The 18398-nt window shown below is 49.6% G+C and overlaps 2 protein-coding genes across 6 annotated transcripts in view; one reads left to right on the forward strand and one right to left on the reverse strand.

The window, feature by feature from the left end:
• The first annotated feature begins 102 nt into the window (after positions 1 to 102).
• Positions 103 to 15225, forward strand: ABCD4 (ATP binding cassette subfamily D member 4). Of its 5 annotated transcripts, none has more exons than XM_031065555.1 (18): positions 103 to 223; positions 340 to 467; positions 592 to 731; positions 3896 to 4012; positions 4300 to 4425; positions 5113 to 5163; positions 7746 to 7840; positions 8782 to 8903; positions 9754 to 9845; positions 10031 to 10120; positions 10392 to 10597; positions 10892 to 10983; positions 11169 to 11205; positions 12287 to 12336; positions 12621 to 12673; positions 13026 to 13102; positions 14249 to 14364; positions 14519 to 15225. In XM_031065555.1, the coding sequence occupies exons 1-18, from the start codon at positions 190 to 192 to the stop codon at positions 14612 to 14614; spliced, it is 1722 nt and encodes a 573-aa protein (XP_030921415.1). In that variant the 5' UTR covers positions 103 to 189; the 3' UTR covers positions 14615 to 15225. The 5 variants fall into 5 exon arrangements, 4 of the variants coding, with proteins under 4 accessions (XP_030921415.1, XP_030921421.1, XP_030921428.1 ...); XM_031065561.1 differs by having other exon boundaries at positions 145 to 223; positions 345 to 467; positions 10389 to 10597; XR_004082778.1 differs by lacking the exons at positions 12621 to 12673; positions 14519 to 15225 and having other exon boundaries at positions 10389 to 10597; positions 14249 to 14286.
• Positions 15226 to 15672: 447 nt separating this feature from the next.
• The window catches only part of LOC102033478 (acetyl-coenzyme A synthetase 2-like, mitochondrial), a 10764-nt gene continuing 8038 nt past the window's right edge, over positions 15673 to 18398 (reverse strand). Inside the window, 6 exon segments of the mRNA XM_014311350.1 lie at positions 15673 to 15849; positions 15938 to 16062; positions 16394 to 16457; positions 16698 to 16825; positions 17496 to 17622; positions 18119 to 18231. Of these exon segments, the coding sequence (XP_014166825.1) occupies positions 15673 to 15849; positions 15938 to 16062; positions 16394 to 16457; positions 16698 to 16825; positions 17496 to 17622; positions 18119 to 18231 (734 nt within the window).

Here is an 18398-nt window from a genome sequence, read left to right on the forward strand (position 1 = left end):
CGGTGAGGACGGAGCGGGCTGGGCCGGAGCGTGGCGGAGGGGAGATGGGGTGGGACCCCCGAGCTCACTGCCACCCCCCGCGTCTCCCTCCGTTGCAGGGCTGGTTCCCGGCTGGACGGGCTGTTCCTGCGGCGGTTCCTGCGGCTCCTGGCCGTGCTCTTTCCCGGGTGGCCCTCCCCGAGCGCCCTCATGTTCCTGACGCTGCTCGGTGTCGCCTTGCTGAGTGAGCCCGGGTGGTGGGGTTGGGGGGCTGTACCCCACGTCTGCTCCCTGTGGTCCCCAGTTTGCCTTGTCACCGCAGTCCATCAATTCCTTCCCCTGCTTGCCTTTCTCCTCCAGAGCAGCTGGTTATTTACCAGGTCGGCGTCATCCCCAGCCAGTACTATGAGGTCCTAGGGAACAAGGACTTCTCCGGATTCAAAACATTGACTGCCGTTGCTGTGACTCTGATCATTGTGAACTCCACGGTAAGACCAGAGGCTCATGTGTCTTGGGAAAGGAAGAGAAAGCTGCTCATGGCTCCTGGCATGATGTTTTTATTTCGTTTTGAAAAAATGTTTGTTCTCACTTATCTCTTTGCCCTTGTTCCAGCTAAAAAGTTTCGACCAGTTTATCTGCAACATGATGTATGTGAACTGGAGGAAATCCCTCACTGAATACCTCCACAGCTGCTACTTCCAAGGCCAGGTCTACTACAACCTGCTCGTGCTGCGTGAGGACATCGATAACCCGTAGGCTGCTGGCACAGTATCTTTCAGTATCTTGCTTGGCTTCTCCTGGGCTGCTGCGCACCTTTTCCTGACTTCTCTTTGTCTCTGTGTAGGGGCTTGAGCCCTAGAAGCTTTTACCATCTAGGCACAAATCTAGGGACCGTCTTCTACCCTGGTGGGAGGTAATACCTATTGCTGGGAACTCCTGTGACTGCTGGTCATGATGGCTTTAGGGGCAGGATGTTTCAGCTGCAAGGAAAGTGGATGCCCATTGGAACAAGGATCTATCTAGTGCTGCTATAAAACATGCTATCTGCAAACTCAACCCTTGACACTGTGTGATGTTGCAAAGGGCCTGGCTGGAGTCAGCAGTGCCTCTCCTTTCCTTCACACTGCTGGTGCATTAGCACAGTCCCTGTTCTGTTTGAACTTCAAACACCAGGATCTGCAGCTGAGCACAGTTCAGTTGTATTTTAGTGGTTTGATAACCCATGGGAGCCAAATCAGGAAGGGCTTTGTTTTGCACTGTATGAGGGCTGCGTTTCCCTTTCCTGTTCCTAGGAAGGAAGTGTCAGTGGTGACTTGAAATATAAGAGGAGGAGCTTTCCTTGTGGATCCCTCTCCAGTTTGCTTTGTGCACTGTCCTGCTTACTGCAGAGCTGTTGATCTGTCTGGGCTGCGCTGCAAAGGTCGAATGCCCTTCCTCACAGCTGTGTGTGGACCTTGGCCTTCCAGCCTGTCCTCACACACAGGGCACTGCTGTCATAGTTGCACACTGTGAAAAGCTAAAAATCCTATGTTAGACATCATGTGAGAGGTCACAGAATCACGAAATACTCTTAGTTGGAGTGGACCCACATGGATCGAGTCCAACTCTTTAAGTGAATAGCCCACAAAGGGATTGAACCCGTGGCATTATTAGCACCATGCTTTAACCAACTGAGCTAATCTCAGTGTAGAATCTCCCTGATTCTTCCCTCTCCAAAATTTAAAGTTGTTATTATTAAATACTAGCTGAAAAACTAGAAATCAAAGGGGAATGTTTTCTAAATAATGTGTTGTTATACCATTGTTTTGAGACTCCAAGCTTTCTTCTGCTGGAGTGGGCACCTCTGATCTAGTCACTGCATTGGTGCCATATTCCATGTTGACGGCAAGAGGAGACCATGCCCAGGGTCCTGGGGAAAAACTGCTGTCTTGCAGGGACTCCTAACCCTTGCTAATAGTGGAAACTTCAAGAAAGTGAAGCAGCTTCTGCAGTTCTGCTGCCTGTTGCTACTGGCTGCCTGTCCTTGCTCCTTCATTGCAGAGCAGGGCAGTTTGTGTGGCTGCTGCAAGAAAACATGCTGGGTATCTAAGGGGGAGCAGCAAGCAGGGAGAGAGGTTCAGCTTGGGTCAAACAGCTCCACATGTTGTGCAGTAGGTCGTCATTATCAAGCTGATGCCCTTCCGGGTTGCTGTTGTGTTTACTCCCAATATCATTAAGTGTTCATTTCTGATAGTGTTTTCAGTGGCATGGAGTTACAAGGAGAGGTTAAGAAAACACGTTTGTCACCAGGGCATGCAGCTATTCCCAGGCAGTGCAGCACAGTGAAGCCAGTAGCTCCTGCATGCCTGTCTTTTTCTTTGGGGACACAAGTGGAAGAGAAGGACAGAGGCCCCTCACCACATGATTATTCTGCTCAGGTTTATTTTTAACTAGGGAACATGTTCACATTGTGCAGTGAAATGCAGGAGACAACTGGGTCAGTCTGCCCTGCAGCAAGAGACAGCTCTCATGGCCTTTGCAGACCAAATGTGTGGGATTACTGTGGAGTATGTCTCATTACACCTTGCTTCTGCTCCAACTTTGTCTTACTGTTTAGTGTGGTTTTGGTGCCACTGCAAAAATTCTCTTCATCTTGCAATTCCTTGCTGAGTGCTTTTTCCCTGCACCAGGTACTTAGAGAACAAACCTAGAGCAAGAGAGACCTCCCGTTATGCAGTGGAAACAAAACTGAGTGTTAAATGCAAGGAGTCACCCACTTTGAAGGAATGAAGAGTGGGTTCTGAGTGGCATACAAGCACTTGCAGCACCTAGTAGGGCATTTGAGTTGATGCTTTCCTGTGTTTCATGTATTTTCATTGCATGTTACTTAATAGCTTGTAAAAAGCAATATCCTCCTATGAGACTCTAGCACAATTTAAGTTACAATTTTGTGGGAATATTACAGTCTGAGGAGAAGGAAAAATGATGCTGCGAGGTCAGTCAGGGTGAGAGCTGCCCCAGAATTAAATCTATTGCTGTTCCAGAACTGCAAAAGTGTTAAAAGATGAGTGCCTTTGTGGTAGTATCTGCTCTGAGACTATCCAGGAGTCCATCCTTGCTCTTCATTCTGAACTCCAGCATTAAGTTATGGCCTTTCCACTGGAGCTTAGCAACAGTAGGCTGAAGCCTGCATCCATGTGCTCTGGACAGATGAGGTGCTGAGGAGTAAATATACTGAAATTCTTCCTAGTTATCCCAAGTGCAACTCCTGCTCAGTAGTGGGATAGATGGGACTTGAGGGTTTGTCACCCATGTGCCTGCTGCTAGTGAGGTGAGAAGGCTTGGTGTGCTGCTTCCTGCTCTTGTGGGCTGGGGTGGGTAGAAACACTTCCTTCTTTGCAACAAAGGAACCAGAGGCACTCCGCGCAGAGCCAAGGGATTGGATCTTGTGAAAGGGTAGCTTTGATGGAAGTGTTTGCAAATATCCAATAGCTGGCGAAGGGCTGGCTTGTGCTGTAGCCTGTCCTGGTGGGTCTGATGGCATCTCAGTCCAGTTCTGAAGGTTAGAGGGACAGTCAGTAGTTTTTCATAATATGGGGGTTGTTCCAGGAGAGGAGTAAAGGACAATGATGCAGAGACCTTCAGCACAAGTGTTGAACAATGTTGAAAGTGGAACAAGGGATAAATACAAGGAACAGGTTGAAAGCAATGGCAAGAGTTGTTCTTCCTGGGTGCCATGAAGGCTCTTGGGTGGGTCCTGCTGGGCCATGAAAATGGTCTCCTGTGGGAAATCTGCAGATCCTTCCCAGGTAAGGTTGTTCACCTGCTGCCTGTCCTGTGTTCATGCACTGAAACAGCCTGCTTTGTGCCCTCTTAGGGTTTAGTGCTGCCTCTTGCTTCTGGGCTGTAATGATGTCAATGGCTCTGTGTTGAGCAGGGACCAGCGCATCAGCCAGGATGTGGAGAGGTTCTGCAGGCAGCTCAGCTCCATGGCCAGCAAGCTCGTCATCTCACCCTTCACACTGGCCTACTACACATACCAGTGCTTTCACAGGTAAGGATGTATCCTGGGCCTGCATGCACACCTCTTTCCTGTGTTCTTCTTTTGGAGCCTGCCACCCACATTATAACTCCCCAGATGGATATTTGTACACGTGGGTGAGTGGTCTCTGTACTCCCAGGAGAACTCTGCCTTGGGGATCCTGGGATGTGCAATGTTGGCCCCAAACTTCTGTGAAAGCCAAGATAGGTGACAGCTGAGGGCTCTGATTGCTTGAGCCTAATGGTGCAGGAGTGTCCTTTTGCTTGGATTATTGGCTGACTTCTCTTTCTCCTCTGTAGCACAGGCTGGCTAGGCCCGGTGAGCATCTTTGGGTATTTCATCATTGGGACGATGATTAACAAAGTGTTGATGAGCCCAATTGTGTCTAAACTTGTGCAGCAGGAAAAACTGGAGGGAGATTTCAGGTGAGCCCCAGCAGAGCTGTGTTTTCACTTCTCCTTGGGAGCTTCTGTGAAAGCTGATTTTTTGTCCCCGTTCAGGGCTGTGTATGTAGCTAATTCTCCTGTCTGTGACTTTCCCCACACTCAGAGAAGGCTACCTGTGCAATGGTGCCTCACAGTCAGTGTACTGAGCCCCTGCCAACCATTCACAGCCTTGTGTCATGGCAGGCAATGCCCTTGGTTCAGTCTCACAGCCCAGTCTTTCCATATGCTCTGCAACTCCCCTCCTCCCCCTTGCTTGCAGGGTTGGCTGTGTGTGTAGCAGGGGCTTTGTAGCTTTCCCTGGGGTTCAAGGCATCCAGGGACAGCAGCATAAGCTGTTGTGGCACAGGGAACCCAGCCCAGGGCAGTTGGCTGTGGTGATTTTGTATGGTGGAGATGCTGGACTAGCAGCAAAAAGTAGGCCCAAGGGCTAAGAAGATGTGCAGAGACAGCAGGATATCAAACAAATGTACCACTGAGCTGGCCCTGAATGATGGCACCTCAGGTTAAGCCTTGGTCTCTGGTGCCTTTCTGAGCCTGTTGAATATTTCTGTGAAGAGATGCCTCAGATCACTGCTCTAACATGCAATATAAGTTTCCTCTAGGAATGGTTTTGGCTACATAATTCACTGAGCATTTGTGCACAATTATGTTTTTTTGCTTGTACAGGTTCAAGCACATGCAGATTCGTGTCAATGCAGAACCAGCTGCTTTCTACAGGTTAGTAGTGTTAATTTCTTTGTATCCTCAAAAGGATTGTCCCAGTTCAGAGCATCCTTGTTGTGTTCACATATCCCAGAGGAGCCCAAGTTCTGTTGCTGCAGCTTTCTATCCCTTCCCCTTCAGCATCATACAGCCCTGAGACTTGGTTCTTTGCATTCTGTGCATCATCTGCAAGAAATTATCCACAGCAACTGGAGACGACTATCTTTCCTTTGCTTCCCTTCTAACATCCTCAGAGGCAGATACAGATTTGGTGTTGGCTTAGAGACTGTTACTGATGTTTTGCTAGGTCCTTACCTGGAAGATTGCTCAAAGTCTTATTGCATCTGATTCTGCTGAGGACTTGTTGCATGTTGCTTCTGGCCCCATCCTGCTGCTGCTTGCCTGCATGTCTTCTGTGGGTGTGCTAGCTGCTCCTTGGCCACCTTAGCTCTGCTTTGCTCCTCTTGCTCAGTCTGTGCCCTGACCCTCCATATGCTGTACTGGTGCTCTGAATTTACTCAATGCCATTCACCCCAGAGCTGAGCACACAATCAGGAGCCCAGCAGCACCTCCCCCATTTAGTGATGCCCTGAAGCCTGTTGAGCTGCTGCTTGGTTCACCAGGAAAAGAAGCATGAATTTGGTGTAGCTTGTGTTGGGGTGGCAGGAGGTTGTTGCTTCTCTCTTGTCATGAGTCTGCCTTTGCTCTATACGTTGTGAAATTGCACTTCTTCCAGGAATTGTAGCACATGTCCTCTCTCTGGTCTTCCCTGCCCATGACCTGTATTTGGCTCCTTCATGCTATATTGAGTGAGCATTTCAAGTGCTGTGGTGCTGCCCTCACAGTGGTTTGATTCAAAATCACTGATTTCATAACAACTTACATTGGCAGGCATGAAACTCATTTAAATAACCAAAATCAATCTTGGTTTGCACTGGCAAGTCTGAGGGTTTTTTTTGTACTTGGATTCTTACTGGTTGATGATAATTTTTTATAATGGAAAAGATACTGTAATTACATGCCCTTATTTAAGATGCAGTACTTTCCCTCACATTTTTGATTTTTTAAATTCTATTACTAAGTAGAAAATGGAAAGTGGATTATTATACCAGAAAACAGAATGTTTTGGTTCAGTACAATGTTTTAGTAGAAAATATTAATTTTGTGTGAAACTAGAACTTAGCTGAGTTGCACATAACCAGGTATTTTCATGGTATGCATCATAATTAAAAATAAAGGAATTTTTTAAAAGGTTGCATTCCTAGAATCCTGCAAGAGGAGGAGCATATGGTGACTGGCTGGTTTTGATTGCTCAACTTCTCTAGCTTGTGATCTTGTCCTCTTAAGACTGCCTAAACATTGCTTTGGTAAAGGAAGAAACAGAAGCAGAGCACTGCCACCCTTTTACTTCTTTTGTTACTAAGTCCTTGGCAAACTTGCTTTAAAAGTGAAGTGAAATGGAGGAAAAGAAGAAACCAATACAGCAATCTCTCCTCATCTGCAACAGAATAATAGCTCTAGAACAAAGGGCCCCAGTTCCTTTCTCACCTTTAATTCCTTGTATCCAAGCCTTTCTCCTTTCCTAATACATGGAAAGCAAGGACTGCAGCTCAGTAGTTATCTGAGATGTGTTGTAAGGCAGTAGAGCCAAACTGAATTCTAACCAGATTCACTTTCGAGAAAGAAAATGTATTTTTCTATGAACTGAGAATCTTTAGAAATGAGACCTCAAAAATCTTATTTTGGACGTTTTTGTGCTGCTTCTGGCCCTATTTTCTTGGGCCCTAGTGATTCTTCTGTTGCATAGATCATGTGTAGTGGGCACAAGCCTGTGTTGGATGTCAGGGGCAATAGGTGCTATGGCAGGTGGGAGACTGAAATGACGTGTGGAGCACTCTCTGCATTTTGCCACCTGAGGGCAGCCCAGGCCTTGCAAAGCAGCAGCAGGAGCTGTCACACTTGCTTGAAGGTGATGGTTTAGGAGATATCTCCTTGCTCCTGGCTCAGCCTGGCCACTGGAGCATCACCACTAACATGTGAGGTGGGTGACCTGATGGAGATAGCCCTGGGAAGGGGGAAGTTGTGGAGCTGGGGTACCTGTACTGGGGGTTGTACTGCTTAGGACTTGCCTTTGCCCATTCCTGTGGAGTGGGAAGTGGGAAGAGGTGGGCTAAGGCTGCTGGCCATGCAGGCCATGTGGGCTGATTATCACCCCTGGACTCTCCTCTGCCCTCTCCTTTCTGGGTCCAGCTCTGTAGCAGTACCATCCCTCTTTTCCAGCCAGGCTGTACTTGAGAACTGTGTTTGACCTTGGGTGTACATTGCTTCAGGCTGGAGCCTTCTGACAGTGTCTGGCCTGGCTTTACCTGCTCCTGCTGCAACAGCAGCAGCCATGGGCTCTGGGAGAGATTTATAGGACTGCTTGATTCAGCCAGAGTTCCTTGACGATACCCTTCAGGAAGGCAGTCCCGGCTATTCAGTTCCTGGTCAATAAAGAGTTTGTTAGTCAGAAGCAAAGGTGCCAGGCCCGTTCAGAGCTTCAGTTTTAAAGCCCAAGGTTCTAGGATGTCTGGCATGTTGCAATGTTACTTTTACAGGGCTGGGCGAGTGGAGCACATGCGCACAAACCGGAGGCTGCAGAGCCTGCTGAAGACCCAGAGAGAGCTGATAGGCAAGGAGCTGTGGCTATACAGTGAGTGGGCAGAGTTGTGGGGGGAGTGGGATGTGTGGTAACTCCATTCTGATGGCCCACACACTGGGAAACTCTACTGGTAGAGCAGTTGGGTGGGTGCTGTGTTTTCTTCTTCTGCCTCTTGCTGCTCTGTGAAAGCCCTGAGGGTGAACAGAGGGTGCCTCCTGCAGTGCTAAATAAAAATCCTGTTGTGTAAAAGCCTCATAAAGAGGCAAAGTTGTAGAGGACCCAGAATCTGGCTTTTTGTGGTGCAGGTGTTCACACGCCAAGAAAAGAGGGAACGGCCTGAGCTTTGGGCACTCTGTATGTTATTGGGAGCTGTGGAAACTTCTTTCCTATAGAGCCTGTCCCTTAGGCATAGCTGTTCCCTGAAAATATTCATTCTCCCTTTTTCACTGAGTCCAGTTTTTTTCTTTAAATGACCCTATAAAGACAGCTGTTCCTGATCTTAGCAGCACAGTGAGCTTCTGAGCAGTGTAATGAAGGGAGAACCCTGAACAGAAGTGTCTGTGGGAATTTGGAATCTTAAGCCTTTCTGCCCATGTGCTCCCAAGACACACTTGGCAACTGTCACGGCAAACTGTCTCACCTGAGAGCTTCCTTTTTGCCCTTCCCTCCTGTTAACAGTGAATCAGTCAGGCCCCTGAAGCATAGCAACAAGCAGGCAAAGTGGCTTTTGCCCCACACACTGAGCTGTGTGTCTGGATGATGATTCTCTGCTCAGGGGCCTGCCCCAAAGTGCTCTTTGCTTGGCAAATGCATTTTTACCCTGGTGCTTGTGCTATCCTGCAAAATGGGTTTTTCTGCTCTGGTTCATCATAAAGGGCCGAGGCAAGAACATGGCTCTTCCTCTGATTGGGCTCAAGGTCAGCACTTGGGCCTGGCTGGGACAGAGGTTTCTACTTTAACTCACTGTCTTCTTTCAATGTGCTTGTGCCCAGTTGGGATCAACACTTTTGATTACCTGGGCAGCATCCTGAGCTACGTGGTCATTGCCATTCCCATCTTTTCTGGTGTCTACGGTGACCTGAGTCCAACAGAGCTCAGTGCCCTTGTCAGCAAGGTGAGCTAAGGGTTATCTCTGTGACCCCATTGTGGAGGGTGAGCAGGCACTGAGGATGGAGGTTTCATGTGGTGCTGGTGGCCCTGGGACTAGATAACCTGCAGCACTTGATCTTCAGGTTAGACTGTCCCAGCTCTCAGTGTTATGGAAACAGGAGCTTGTAGGTAGCTGGTATCTGATTAACTTGGGCGTGAGAACTGTCAAGGACACATTTATGTAAGTGTTTCCTGGCTCAGACCTCTGTGTCTAAAAAACCCAGGAGGTCAGAAAGCCTCTGGTTTTCAGCAGTGCAGGTGGAGATGGGTCTGTACAGTGCTGTGGGTCTGGATTATGCCCTGGGCTACTGCCTGTGGTGAGCCTTGCCACCAGTGAGGCTGAGCTGGCTTGCATTCACCTTCCTGACCTGACTCTTTACGGATACTCAAAGCTGGCTTGTGACAGAGAATGCAGAGCTAAAAATAGCTAAGTGGGCACTGCAGGCTGAGGCACCCTGCTCTGAGCCATATACGGTGCTGAGGCAGGGGTGGTGGTATGGACCTGTGTGACTTGGGCAAGCATGCTGGGCCCTAGGCAGGCCATCAGGCACTCTGCAAACACCATCCCTGGGTGACAGGATGTGTGTCTACCTGGCAGAAACTGCTCCACTGAGCAGGGAAGCCCTGCTTCTTTCAAATGTGGTCATCTTCACTCCCACCGTCCTGCATGACTTCACCACTCCTCATTCATCCTCCTGAGACAGCTGATGTGGCCAAATGTGTGGACTCCTTGGCTGCCTCCTTGCAGTCGTGGAATAAGGGTCAGGGCCCCAGCTCAGCACTGACCCTTACTCTGCCATGTGATTTCTCCCCAGAATGCCTTTGTTTCCATCTACCTCATTGGCTGCTTCAGCCAGCTCATAGATCTCTCCAGCACTGTTACTGATGTAGCTGGCTACACACACAGGTGAGCTTATCTGTGGGCACATCTCTGGAGGAAAGGGCAGTGCAGAACAAGACTGTGCCCAGGTCTGTGATAAAAAAAACAAAACAAAAAACCTGTTGTTTTTGTGCAAGCATGGGCAAGTTTGGATATTGTGAGGAGGCTGCTCTAGTTGTCCCTGGCTTTCATGCAACCTCTTGTGTGTCTAGGATTGGTGAACTGCAGGAGACCTTGCTGAGCCTTGGCAGAAAAGAAAATGGTAACTACTCAGAAGCCAAAACGAGTTGGGATTTGGACGGGTGAGTCGCCTCTCAGCAACTGGCTGGCTTGTAGCTTACGTGCCAGAGTGTGGGGTTGCCATGGGAGGGAGGTGGCCCTTGGTGTCACAGTATGTTGCATGCTTTTGGTTGGAGCAGGCAGTGCTCACTGTCAGTTGTCATTCCCAGGGTGTGTGGGGCAGGGCTACTGTCACAGAGGCACAGGGGGTCTAAGGTCCCTGATTTTTGCCAATCTCAGCGTGGTCACTTACCCTCGGATCTCTTGTTCTTTGTCTTGGTGGTGGCCCAGTAGCCATTCTGGGGAGGACCCAGTGCCAAGGGACACAGCTTTCCTTCTGGAGCGAGTGACACTCTCAGTACCGTCCTCTGGCAAGCTGCTCATCAAGGACTTGAACCTCAGGATCTCACAAGGAAACAGTGTGATGATTGTGGGAAACACTGGTACAGGGAAGACATCTCTCCTGAGGGTCCTCGGAGGGCTCTGGGAGAGCACACGGGGTGAGGACTGCTACTTGCCTCAGCCTTCTTCTTCTCAACCAAGGCTACCCTGAGTTTGCAAGATGGCAGTGTGGCAGTTTGTGAGACCAGTGCCACCATGTGATGGTGAATGTGTCACTGATACACTGATTTGAGCCACCCATCTCTTGTCACAGGCTTTGGCTCTCATTGCTTTGCTCTGTGTTGCAAACACACTTTTGTGGGGTCTAGTTGGCTACTTCATGGGACAGGACTACATGGGGCAGTGGGAAGTTCCTGCCTGATACTGCAGATGTGATGAGTGTCTCTGTGCAGGGAGCATCAGGATGCTGACCTGCTTTGGCCCCCGAGGAGTGGTGTTCCTACCACAGAGGCCCTTCTTCACTGACGGCAGCCTGCGTGAGCAGGTGAGCCCAGGGTCTGTGTTTGCTCTGGCCTCAGCTGTGCTCCCAGCTGTCGTAATGCCCTGCAAACCCTGCAAGAGGGAGGATACCTGTGGGTGCTCCTTCCCTTGTGCCTGAGTTTATATTATTGCATCTCTGATGAAGTGTCCAGCTCCTTCTGACATGGTTTCTTTTGCTCTGTTAAACAGGTGATCTATCCCCTGAAGGAGATCTATCCACTTTCAGGTTTGTGAAAATCCCTTAGAGCAATTAACCAACGCTGTGGTAGTGCCTCACTGTCCTGTACCCCGTGCAGCTTCTTCCCTGCTGTAACCCATCAGGAACATTCATCCATTTTGCTTTTGTTGCTCTGGTGTTCCCTAGAAGATTAGTGTGTGTTAAGGTCAATTCTGTGTCCCCCTCCTTTTGTGAGGGAGCATACTCACTTGATAAGAACTTGCTCTCTTAGTATAATGAGGACAAGCTGGCCATGCTCTTCCTGCTGTGCTGGACATGTTATATGTTGCTGTCAGGATACGTCTGATTTGTTTAGTACAGTCTGACTTTCAGCAAGCCATATTTGCCTTAATCTTATTTTCCATCCACCTCCATCTTTTACTTTTCCACTTTTTCAAAATGATGTCCCAGGGCTTTGCACACTGTTGTGGTCAGAATATATGGATCTTTTCTCTCCCCTACCCTCTTCCAAAGCCAGACCACATGTGGTCTGCTGTGGCTTGGGAGTCACAATCTTGCTGAGAGTTAACTACAGCCCTCAGCTACTTTTGTGGCTCTCCTGCAGCTTCAGAGAGGTCCATGGTAGATGCACAGCCCTTCCTCTCAACTTCCGTAAATGCTAACTGTACCAGCTCAAGTGTATGTTCTGCTCCACAGCTGACTCACCCTGAGGTATTTCTCTTCCACATAGGGTCCTTTTGCTGGCTCTTACCTGAGCCCTGTTCCCATGACTCCACTACTTGTAGTGTGCAGTCTCAGCTAAGAGAGAAACTGGGCAGGGCCTTGGCAGTTGAAGCCTGGATCCTTGTGTTCTGGCTGTGGCCATGAACTGAGGCAAATCTCAGGTGTATCTGTGGAGCCCAGCTACCTCCTGGTATGCTGCTCACAGGCACGGTTAATACTTTCAAGGAAGGTCAATCTTTGGGGCTATCTGCCAAAGTACAGGATCTGGTATAACTAAGTGGTCAGGTCAACTACATTGAGCCTCAGGAGATACTCCAGTTTTTCCCTCCTGCCTCACCAACTCCTTCATTCAGCAGTGGCCTCAGCACACACTGCCTCTCCTTATGCTGTATGGCTTTCTCCCTAGGGTCTGCAGATGATGAGAGGATTGTGCGATTCCTGGAGCTGGCTGGGCTGGTGAGTCACTGATAGCACTGCTGCCTTCTTTCCTGGTGCCACCAGTGAGGGAAGAAGGGATGATTTCTTGTGGCAGCACAGCATGATTGTGTGCTGAATTTATGTGGGGACATTGTCTGTGCCTGGGACACAGCTGTCTATGGGACAGAAAGAGGAGGAGAAATATGGTACAACTTCAGCTCCAGTGGGGAAAGGGAGACTGGCAAAAAGCGGGTGGTTATGCTCAGGGCCATAGGCTGATAGGGTTGGGGACTGTGTTCACAAGTCTGCTGTGCTCTCTGTAGACTGATTTGCTGGCAAGGGCTGGAGGACTGGATGAACAGGTGGACTGGAACTGGTAAGGGAGCCCACTGTCTGTGTGTATTTGGGTGGTTTCTGAGTGGGGAACACTTCTAAGCAGATTCACATTGCTGCTGGATTTATCTGTGTCTATCTGTGTTCTGTGAGATGTGGACACTATACAGGAGCAAAGCCTTCATGGCCCAAGCATCTATGCCAACAATCACCAGCTGTAGTGTTCTGCGGGCAGCTGACTGTGTACAGGGCTGCAGAGCCAGTCCCAGTACAGAGGGGGCACAAGGGACACACAGGGACAGTTGTTTGCTGGTCTCCAGTATCAGAAGCCATAAGATTTTCAGCAAACAAGCTCTGTTTCTTGAGGAAGGTGTTGAATCTCGACCCTGCTGCAGGTATGACATCCTGTCCCCAGGGGAGATGCAGAGGCTCTCATTTGCACGGCTCTTCTACCTCCAGCCAAAATACGCAGGTGAGTGACTGACTACAAAAGAGGGGAGAAAAAAATACAAGGCCTTTGGTGTATAGAGAAGCTGGTACAGAGACAGCTCATGAAATCCCTTTTGTGCTAGGAACATGCTTTGTCTCGGCCATTATTTTAGCAGCATAGCACACAGAGGATTCATTTGTGAAATATGAAAACGTTTCATTATTTGTGAGGACAGTGGTAAATCAAGAGGCTGTACATAAGACATTTTCTTCTTGGGGAGCTGGTGATTAATGTTCATGGTCCATGTCCAATGGCACTAGAAGAACTTTGTCAGCCTGCTCACCAGTTGCTGTGCAAAAAAGTGCATGTGTTGGAGAGTGTGGCAGCTGTCGTATCTGAAGCTCTAGAGCATCTGTACCATTGTGGGGCAATATGGAAGATTTAGCCCTGTTGTGGCAAAAGAAGACAAGGAGCAGTGGGATAGTCCTAAGAGACCACAGAAACATCTGTGATTAGCTAATGGGACCGAGTCCTTAGGCTCTGCTGGGGCTTGAGCTGTTGGAGGACTTGCCATGAGGGCCAGGTTGGATGTGGGTGAACAGAGCCAGTTTCAGTAGCAGGTAGCTACATGTAAGTACCTCTCTTTCCCCTGAAGCCCGTGGCACAGCTAAGTGATGTCTGGGCAGAAGGAACCTGTGGATTGCAAACTAAAAGCTGTAGAGATGATTTGAATTTATTTGCTCCAGGTCTGTAGTATTTACCCTTAATAGTCAGGAAGGTGCCACAGGCCATCCTACCTGCTCCATGTGGGGTCTGTGCTGGAAGAGTACGCTGACTGCTGTTCAGCCTGGCACTCTGGCACGTGGTCTGCCTGGAGAAGCTCGTGTCTTGGCTTTTGCCATGATGGGGATGAGGCAGTGGTGGGCAGCTATTGAGGGAGAGGGATGAGGTGAACAGTGTGGTTTGGATGGATTCAAGTACTTGAGGGGAAAGACAGCTTTCCTAGTTGCCTGACACCAACTGTGCCAGAGGAATACCAGAGTCCTTAGGTTTCTCCTCACTTGCCTTCTGCAGATGCTCTTGGTGAGCTCCAGTTAATATGTGAAATGTTATTGGGAGTTGCTGTTCTTGCCTACAGGAGATGTCTGGTTGGGAGAGGATCTGTGGGGCTCATGGCTTTTCTTTCAGTATTAGATGAAGCCACCAGCGCCTTGACAGAAGAGGTGGAGCATGAACTGTACCGTATGTGCCTTCAGCTGGGCATGACACTGATCAGTGTGGGACACAGACCCAGCCTGGAAAAGGTGAGACAGGGAGGCAGTGCTCCATGCCCCCCTCGTGGTGGTGAGGTAGAGAGGGTCTCTGGCAAGCAGAGGGGAGTGACTAAGGCTGGAGGACCTCACTGGAGGTGGACCGTGCTCTTGTAGAGACATCCTTCAATGTGCTGTTGACTTGCAGTTCCACAGCTGGATTTTGAAACTTCATGGGGAGGGAAGATGGGAGCTCACTCGATGTGAGAAGCTGAAGCGGCTCCCCTCTGAGGAAGGATACTGAAGAACTTGCCCTTGTCTGGCCAGCCACAGAAACCTGCACATGTGTGGAAGAGTTCTCAATAGCAGACATGGAGCTGCCAAGCCAGCAGCTGTGTCAAACAGTGCAAGACCAGTTCTGGATTTTGCTGATGGACACAGAGTATGTCTGTACTCATGGTGTGGAGTTCTGCCAAGAGTAGACACAACCATGCCACCCTTCTCCCAGCCTCCTTCTGCCTCCCTGGCTCTCACAAGAGAAAGGAGCTGAGCTCCTAGGCTGCCCTGAGAGAAGATGCTGCCTCATGGGTCTTGTAGAAATAACAGCCAGAGAAACCTCCACTTTGTCTGGAATACACTGGTGTGAGGCTAGAATGCAACCTCCTTTTCTGCTCTCTGTGCCTTGTGAGGAGCTCTGTCTTGGATACACAGCTCTGCAGAACAGATTTACGTACCTTGTGGCTCTGTCAAGAATTGTGTTTGCCAGCAGGAGACAAGGGATGAGAATGCTAGCACAGGGCATGTCTCTGCTCTCTTTGTAATACACGGCTACAGGTGAAAGGAACATTTTTGTATTAAAATCTGGGGCCTGTTTTCACACTGTTTTTATGGAGAACAGTCAATATTTGTTAACTGGACTGTTGTCTGTTTTCTTTCTGGGGTTTGCTTTGGAGGAGATGCTTGTATACTGGCAATGGTCCTGGACAAGACTATTGCAAAAGAGCAAAGCAGAGGTAGGAGTAGTATCCCTATCCAGGGCTGGACAATCTGCCTGCTGCTACCTCTTCAGCTACTGCAAGGCACAAGGAACCTCAAGGAGGGCTTTCTGCCCTCTGCTTTCATAGAATGAAACAGCTAATCTCCCCTTACTCTTTTGCCTATGATGAGACATGTTCTCTCCTCTGTCTACATGGGTGTACGGAGACAGGTTTTGAGGGTCTCTTTTGTTGTGGAGAGGTCACTTCAAGACTGCAGTGGAGGTGTAATCTGAGAACTTACTGGCCACCACTTGCGTAGTAGCTTTTCTGGATGTTCCCTGGTTTTGCAGTGAAGGAGGAGAAGGTAGCTGCTGGCTGAGCCAAGCTAGTGGCCCTTCTGCCGCTCCACAAGGTGCTTGTGTCCCTCTATGATCTGCTGCACAGCCTCATGGTCATCCAGAGTGGTTAGGTCCCCAAGCTCACTGGCCTTGTCCTCCACAATTTTCCGTAGCACGCGACGCATAATCTTCCCCGAGCGTGTCTTGGGCAGCCGGTGTGTGACCTGTGATGGGAAGGAGCAGAGTCAAGGCTGAGAGAAAGGGCTCGGCCTATCTGCCAGTGTGGGTGTTGGACCAGTTTGCTTGTGTTACCTGAACATAATCTGGAGCTGCATACTTAGCAATCTTCTTTGAGATGAGCTCCTGCAGCTCAGCAGCAAGATTCTCCTGTGTGTAGTCACTGGCCTTCTTCTTCAGCACAACAAACACATAGGCTCCTGGCAGAAGAACCACCAGGTCACTGAGCACAGTGCATACCATGCCCCTGAGACCTGCCTGGACCTAGTGCCAGGAGAGCCCCTCTCTGCTGGGGGGCTCAGGGGATGCTCTGTAGCCAAAACTGCGTGCTTTTGGCCACACCGAAGCGCTGCTGCTGCCACCTTAGGCAAAGCCTAGCTGGTTGGTGGGCAGGTGTAGGTTGTGATGGATGTGCTGAGATCCCCACTAACATGCTGTATGGTGTGGACACAGCACTGCTACCAGTCCCACTTCCCACTGCAGTGCCATAACCCCAGGAGATGTTTTGGGGCAGGAAAGAAAGCATCTTACCTTCTCCCTTGATCTCATGTGGGTAGCCAATGACAGCAGACTCTGCCACTGCCACATGGTGATTCTGGAAGAGAAGAGGGCAGGGGTTTGACTCAGTGCTTTTGGCAGGCTGGCTGCCCCCTGAAGCTGCCCTGACCTGACTTGGCTGCTGCAGCCCACAATAATGCAGGGGGGTAAGGAAGGACCTCAGATGGCCTCTGCCCTTTTTCCTTCCTGCCTCAGTAGGTCTGCAAGCACTGATCTTTTCCTCCTGCCCCTGACTGCTTTAGTTTGGATGGCTTTACCTCCCACCCACATCTCTTACCACAACATTCTCCACCTCTGCAGTGCCCAGCCGGTGTCCACTGATGCTAATGATGTCATCCAGCCGTCCTGTTAGCTGGTAGTAGCCCTCACTGGTACGATACACACCATCCCCAGTGAAGAAAAATCCTGCAGTAGCCAGAACCATGCCACAGTCACTTGTTGCAGGGAGCATGTGAGCTGCTCAGCACCTATACTCAGCTATATTTCCCTTCCTCCTCTCTGTTGGCTTCAGGGCCCATGTCCTCTGCTACTTCCTTGACTGCTCAGGGTAAATGTGCCCACCTTCCTTGTTAGTCTTCTGCCTGTGTTGGTACCTGCTCTATCATCAGGCTCCTGCCCTCATTCTGCAGTGTACTGGCTAATGCTGTGCCTGTCTCATCACCATGTGCTGGGGGCACTTTGCTGCAGTGCAGGTGCCTGTGGTCTTGCTGCTTCTCTTTGCATTACATCAAGACAGACACACTTGGGCTTGCACAGTGCTCTGGGTGAGTCACAGAGGCTGACAGGGTTTGCAAGAGATGCAGCAAGAGGTCCGTGCTCAAGGGGACTGGGGGCAGAAGGACAAATCCACTGCCTTAAAACAATGTGTCATCCAATTGGGAAGGTTGGTCAGGGGCAGTGCTGTGATATCAGATCACATCAGGGAGATGAAAGGCTTCAGGACTGTGGAGGGTCTCTGGGAGAACAAAGGAGCAATATGAGCTCTTCTGAATCCTGCCCCATACAGAAAGCCAGCAAGTGGACCCAACCATACCAAACCAAACGTGTGCAAGTGTCTTGCCACATGTTTCCTTACCTGGATAAGAAGTCAGGTAAGTTTTCAGAAATCTCTTGTGGTCATTGTAAATGGTTCGTGCCATACCGGGCCAGGCTTGTGAGATGCAAAGAGCTCCTGAGACATCATTTTCCAGAAGGACATTTCCCTGTAAAATAGTTACCTTTTAGTAACCATGGCTGAAGATACTTGGGATGTTTAGGTACTGCCTGTTTAACAATGCTGTGATGGAAATGTCAGGGAGGGCAGTGAGGAGGGTCCTGTGTGCCTCACTTCAACAGGACAGGCTTAGTCTCTCCCAGCATTTACCTGCAACAAAATGCCTCCTGTGGTGGGATACAAGGCCTCTCCAGGGAGACTGGCTGTCCCTTCCCAGCCCTGTCCTTCCTGGAAAGATGTGCCAGGGAGCCCAAACACAGCCTCTCTTGTCAGGACAGTGCAAGCTGGACACCAACTCAACTTCTGCACTAGCTGGAAGAACAGCTTCCCTGTTTGTCCCTTTCCAGTAAGGAAGGTTGCTGTCTAGCAGAGATGAGCAGGAAAGAGATGCTTACAGATTTCCACTCCCGTTGGCAAGTACACACAGCAAGCATCTGGGGGAAAGGAGGCTGAGCCAGCACCTGGACTGCAGGTTATAAACATACCTTATCATCCAGGAGGGAGGGGCTGATCCCAAAAAAGGGTCTCATAGCCATGCCTGGAAGGATTTCAGCTCCAGGATTAGAAGGACGGGGTGAGATACAGATGCCTCCTGTTTCTGAAGGAAAAGAAACTGTAAAGCTCATCAAAGTCAGGGATAAGAGGAATGCCAAGTAGCACTGCTTGGCCAACAGCATTTGTCCTGTCCCTTACTACATACTGCATGGGCTGGCTTTGCCAGAGAGCCGGGGAAGGAACTTTGCAGAAGGATGATTATGCTCATTT

This window comes from Geospiza fortis, unplaced genomic scaffold, assembly GCF_000277835.1.
Source record: "Geospiza fortis unplaced genomic scaffold, GeoFor_1.0 scaffold54, whole genome shotgun sequence".
Taxonomy (NCBI): domain Eukaryota; kingdom Metazoa; phylum Chordata; class Aves; order Passeriformes; family Thraupidae; genus Geospiza; species Geospiza fortis.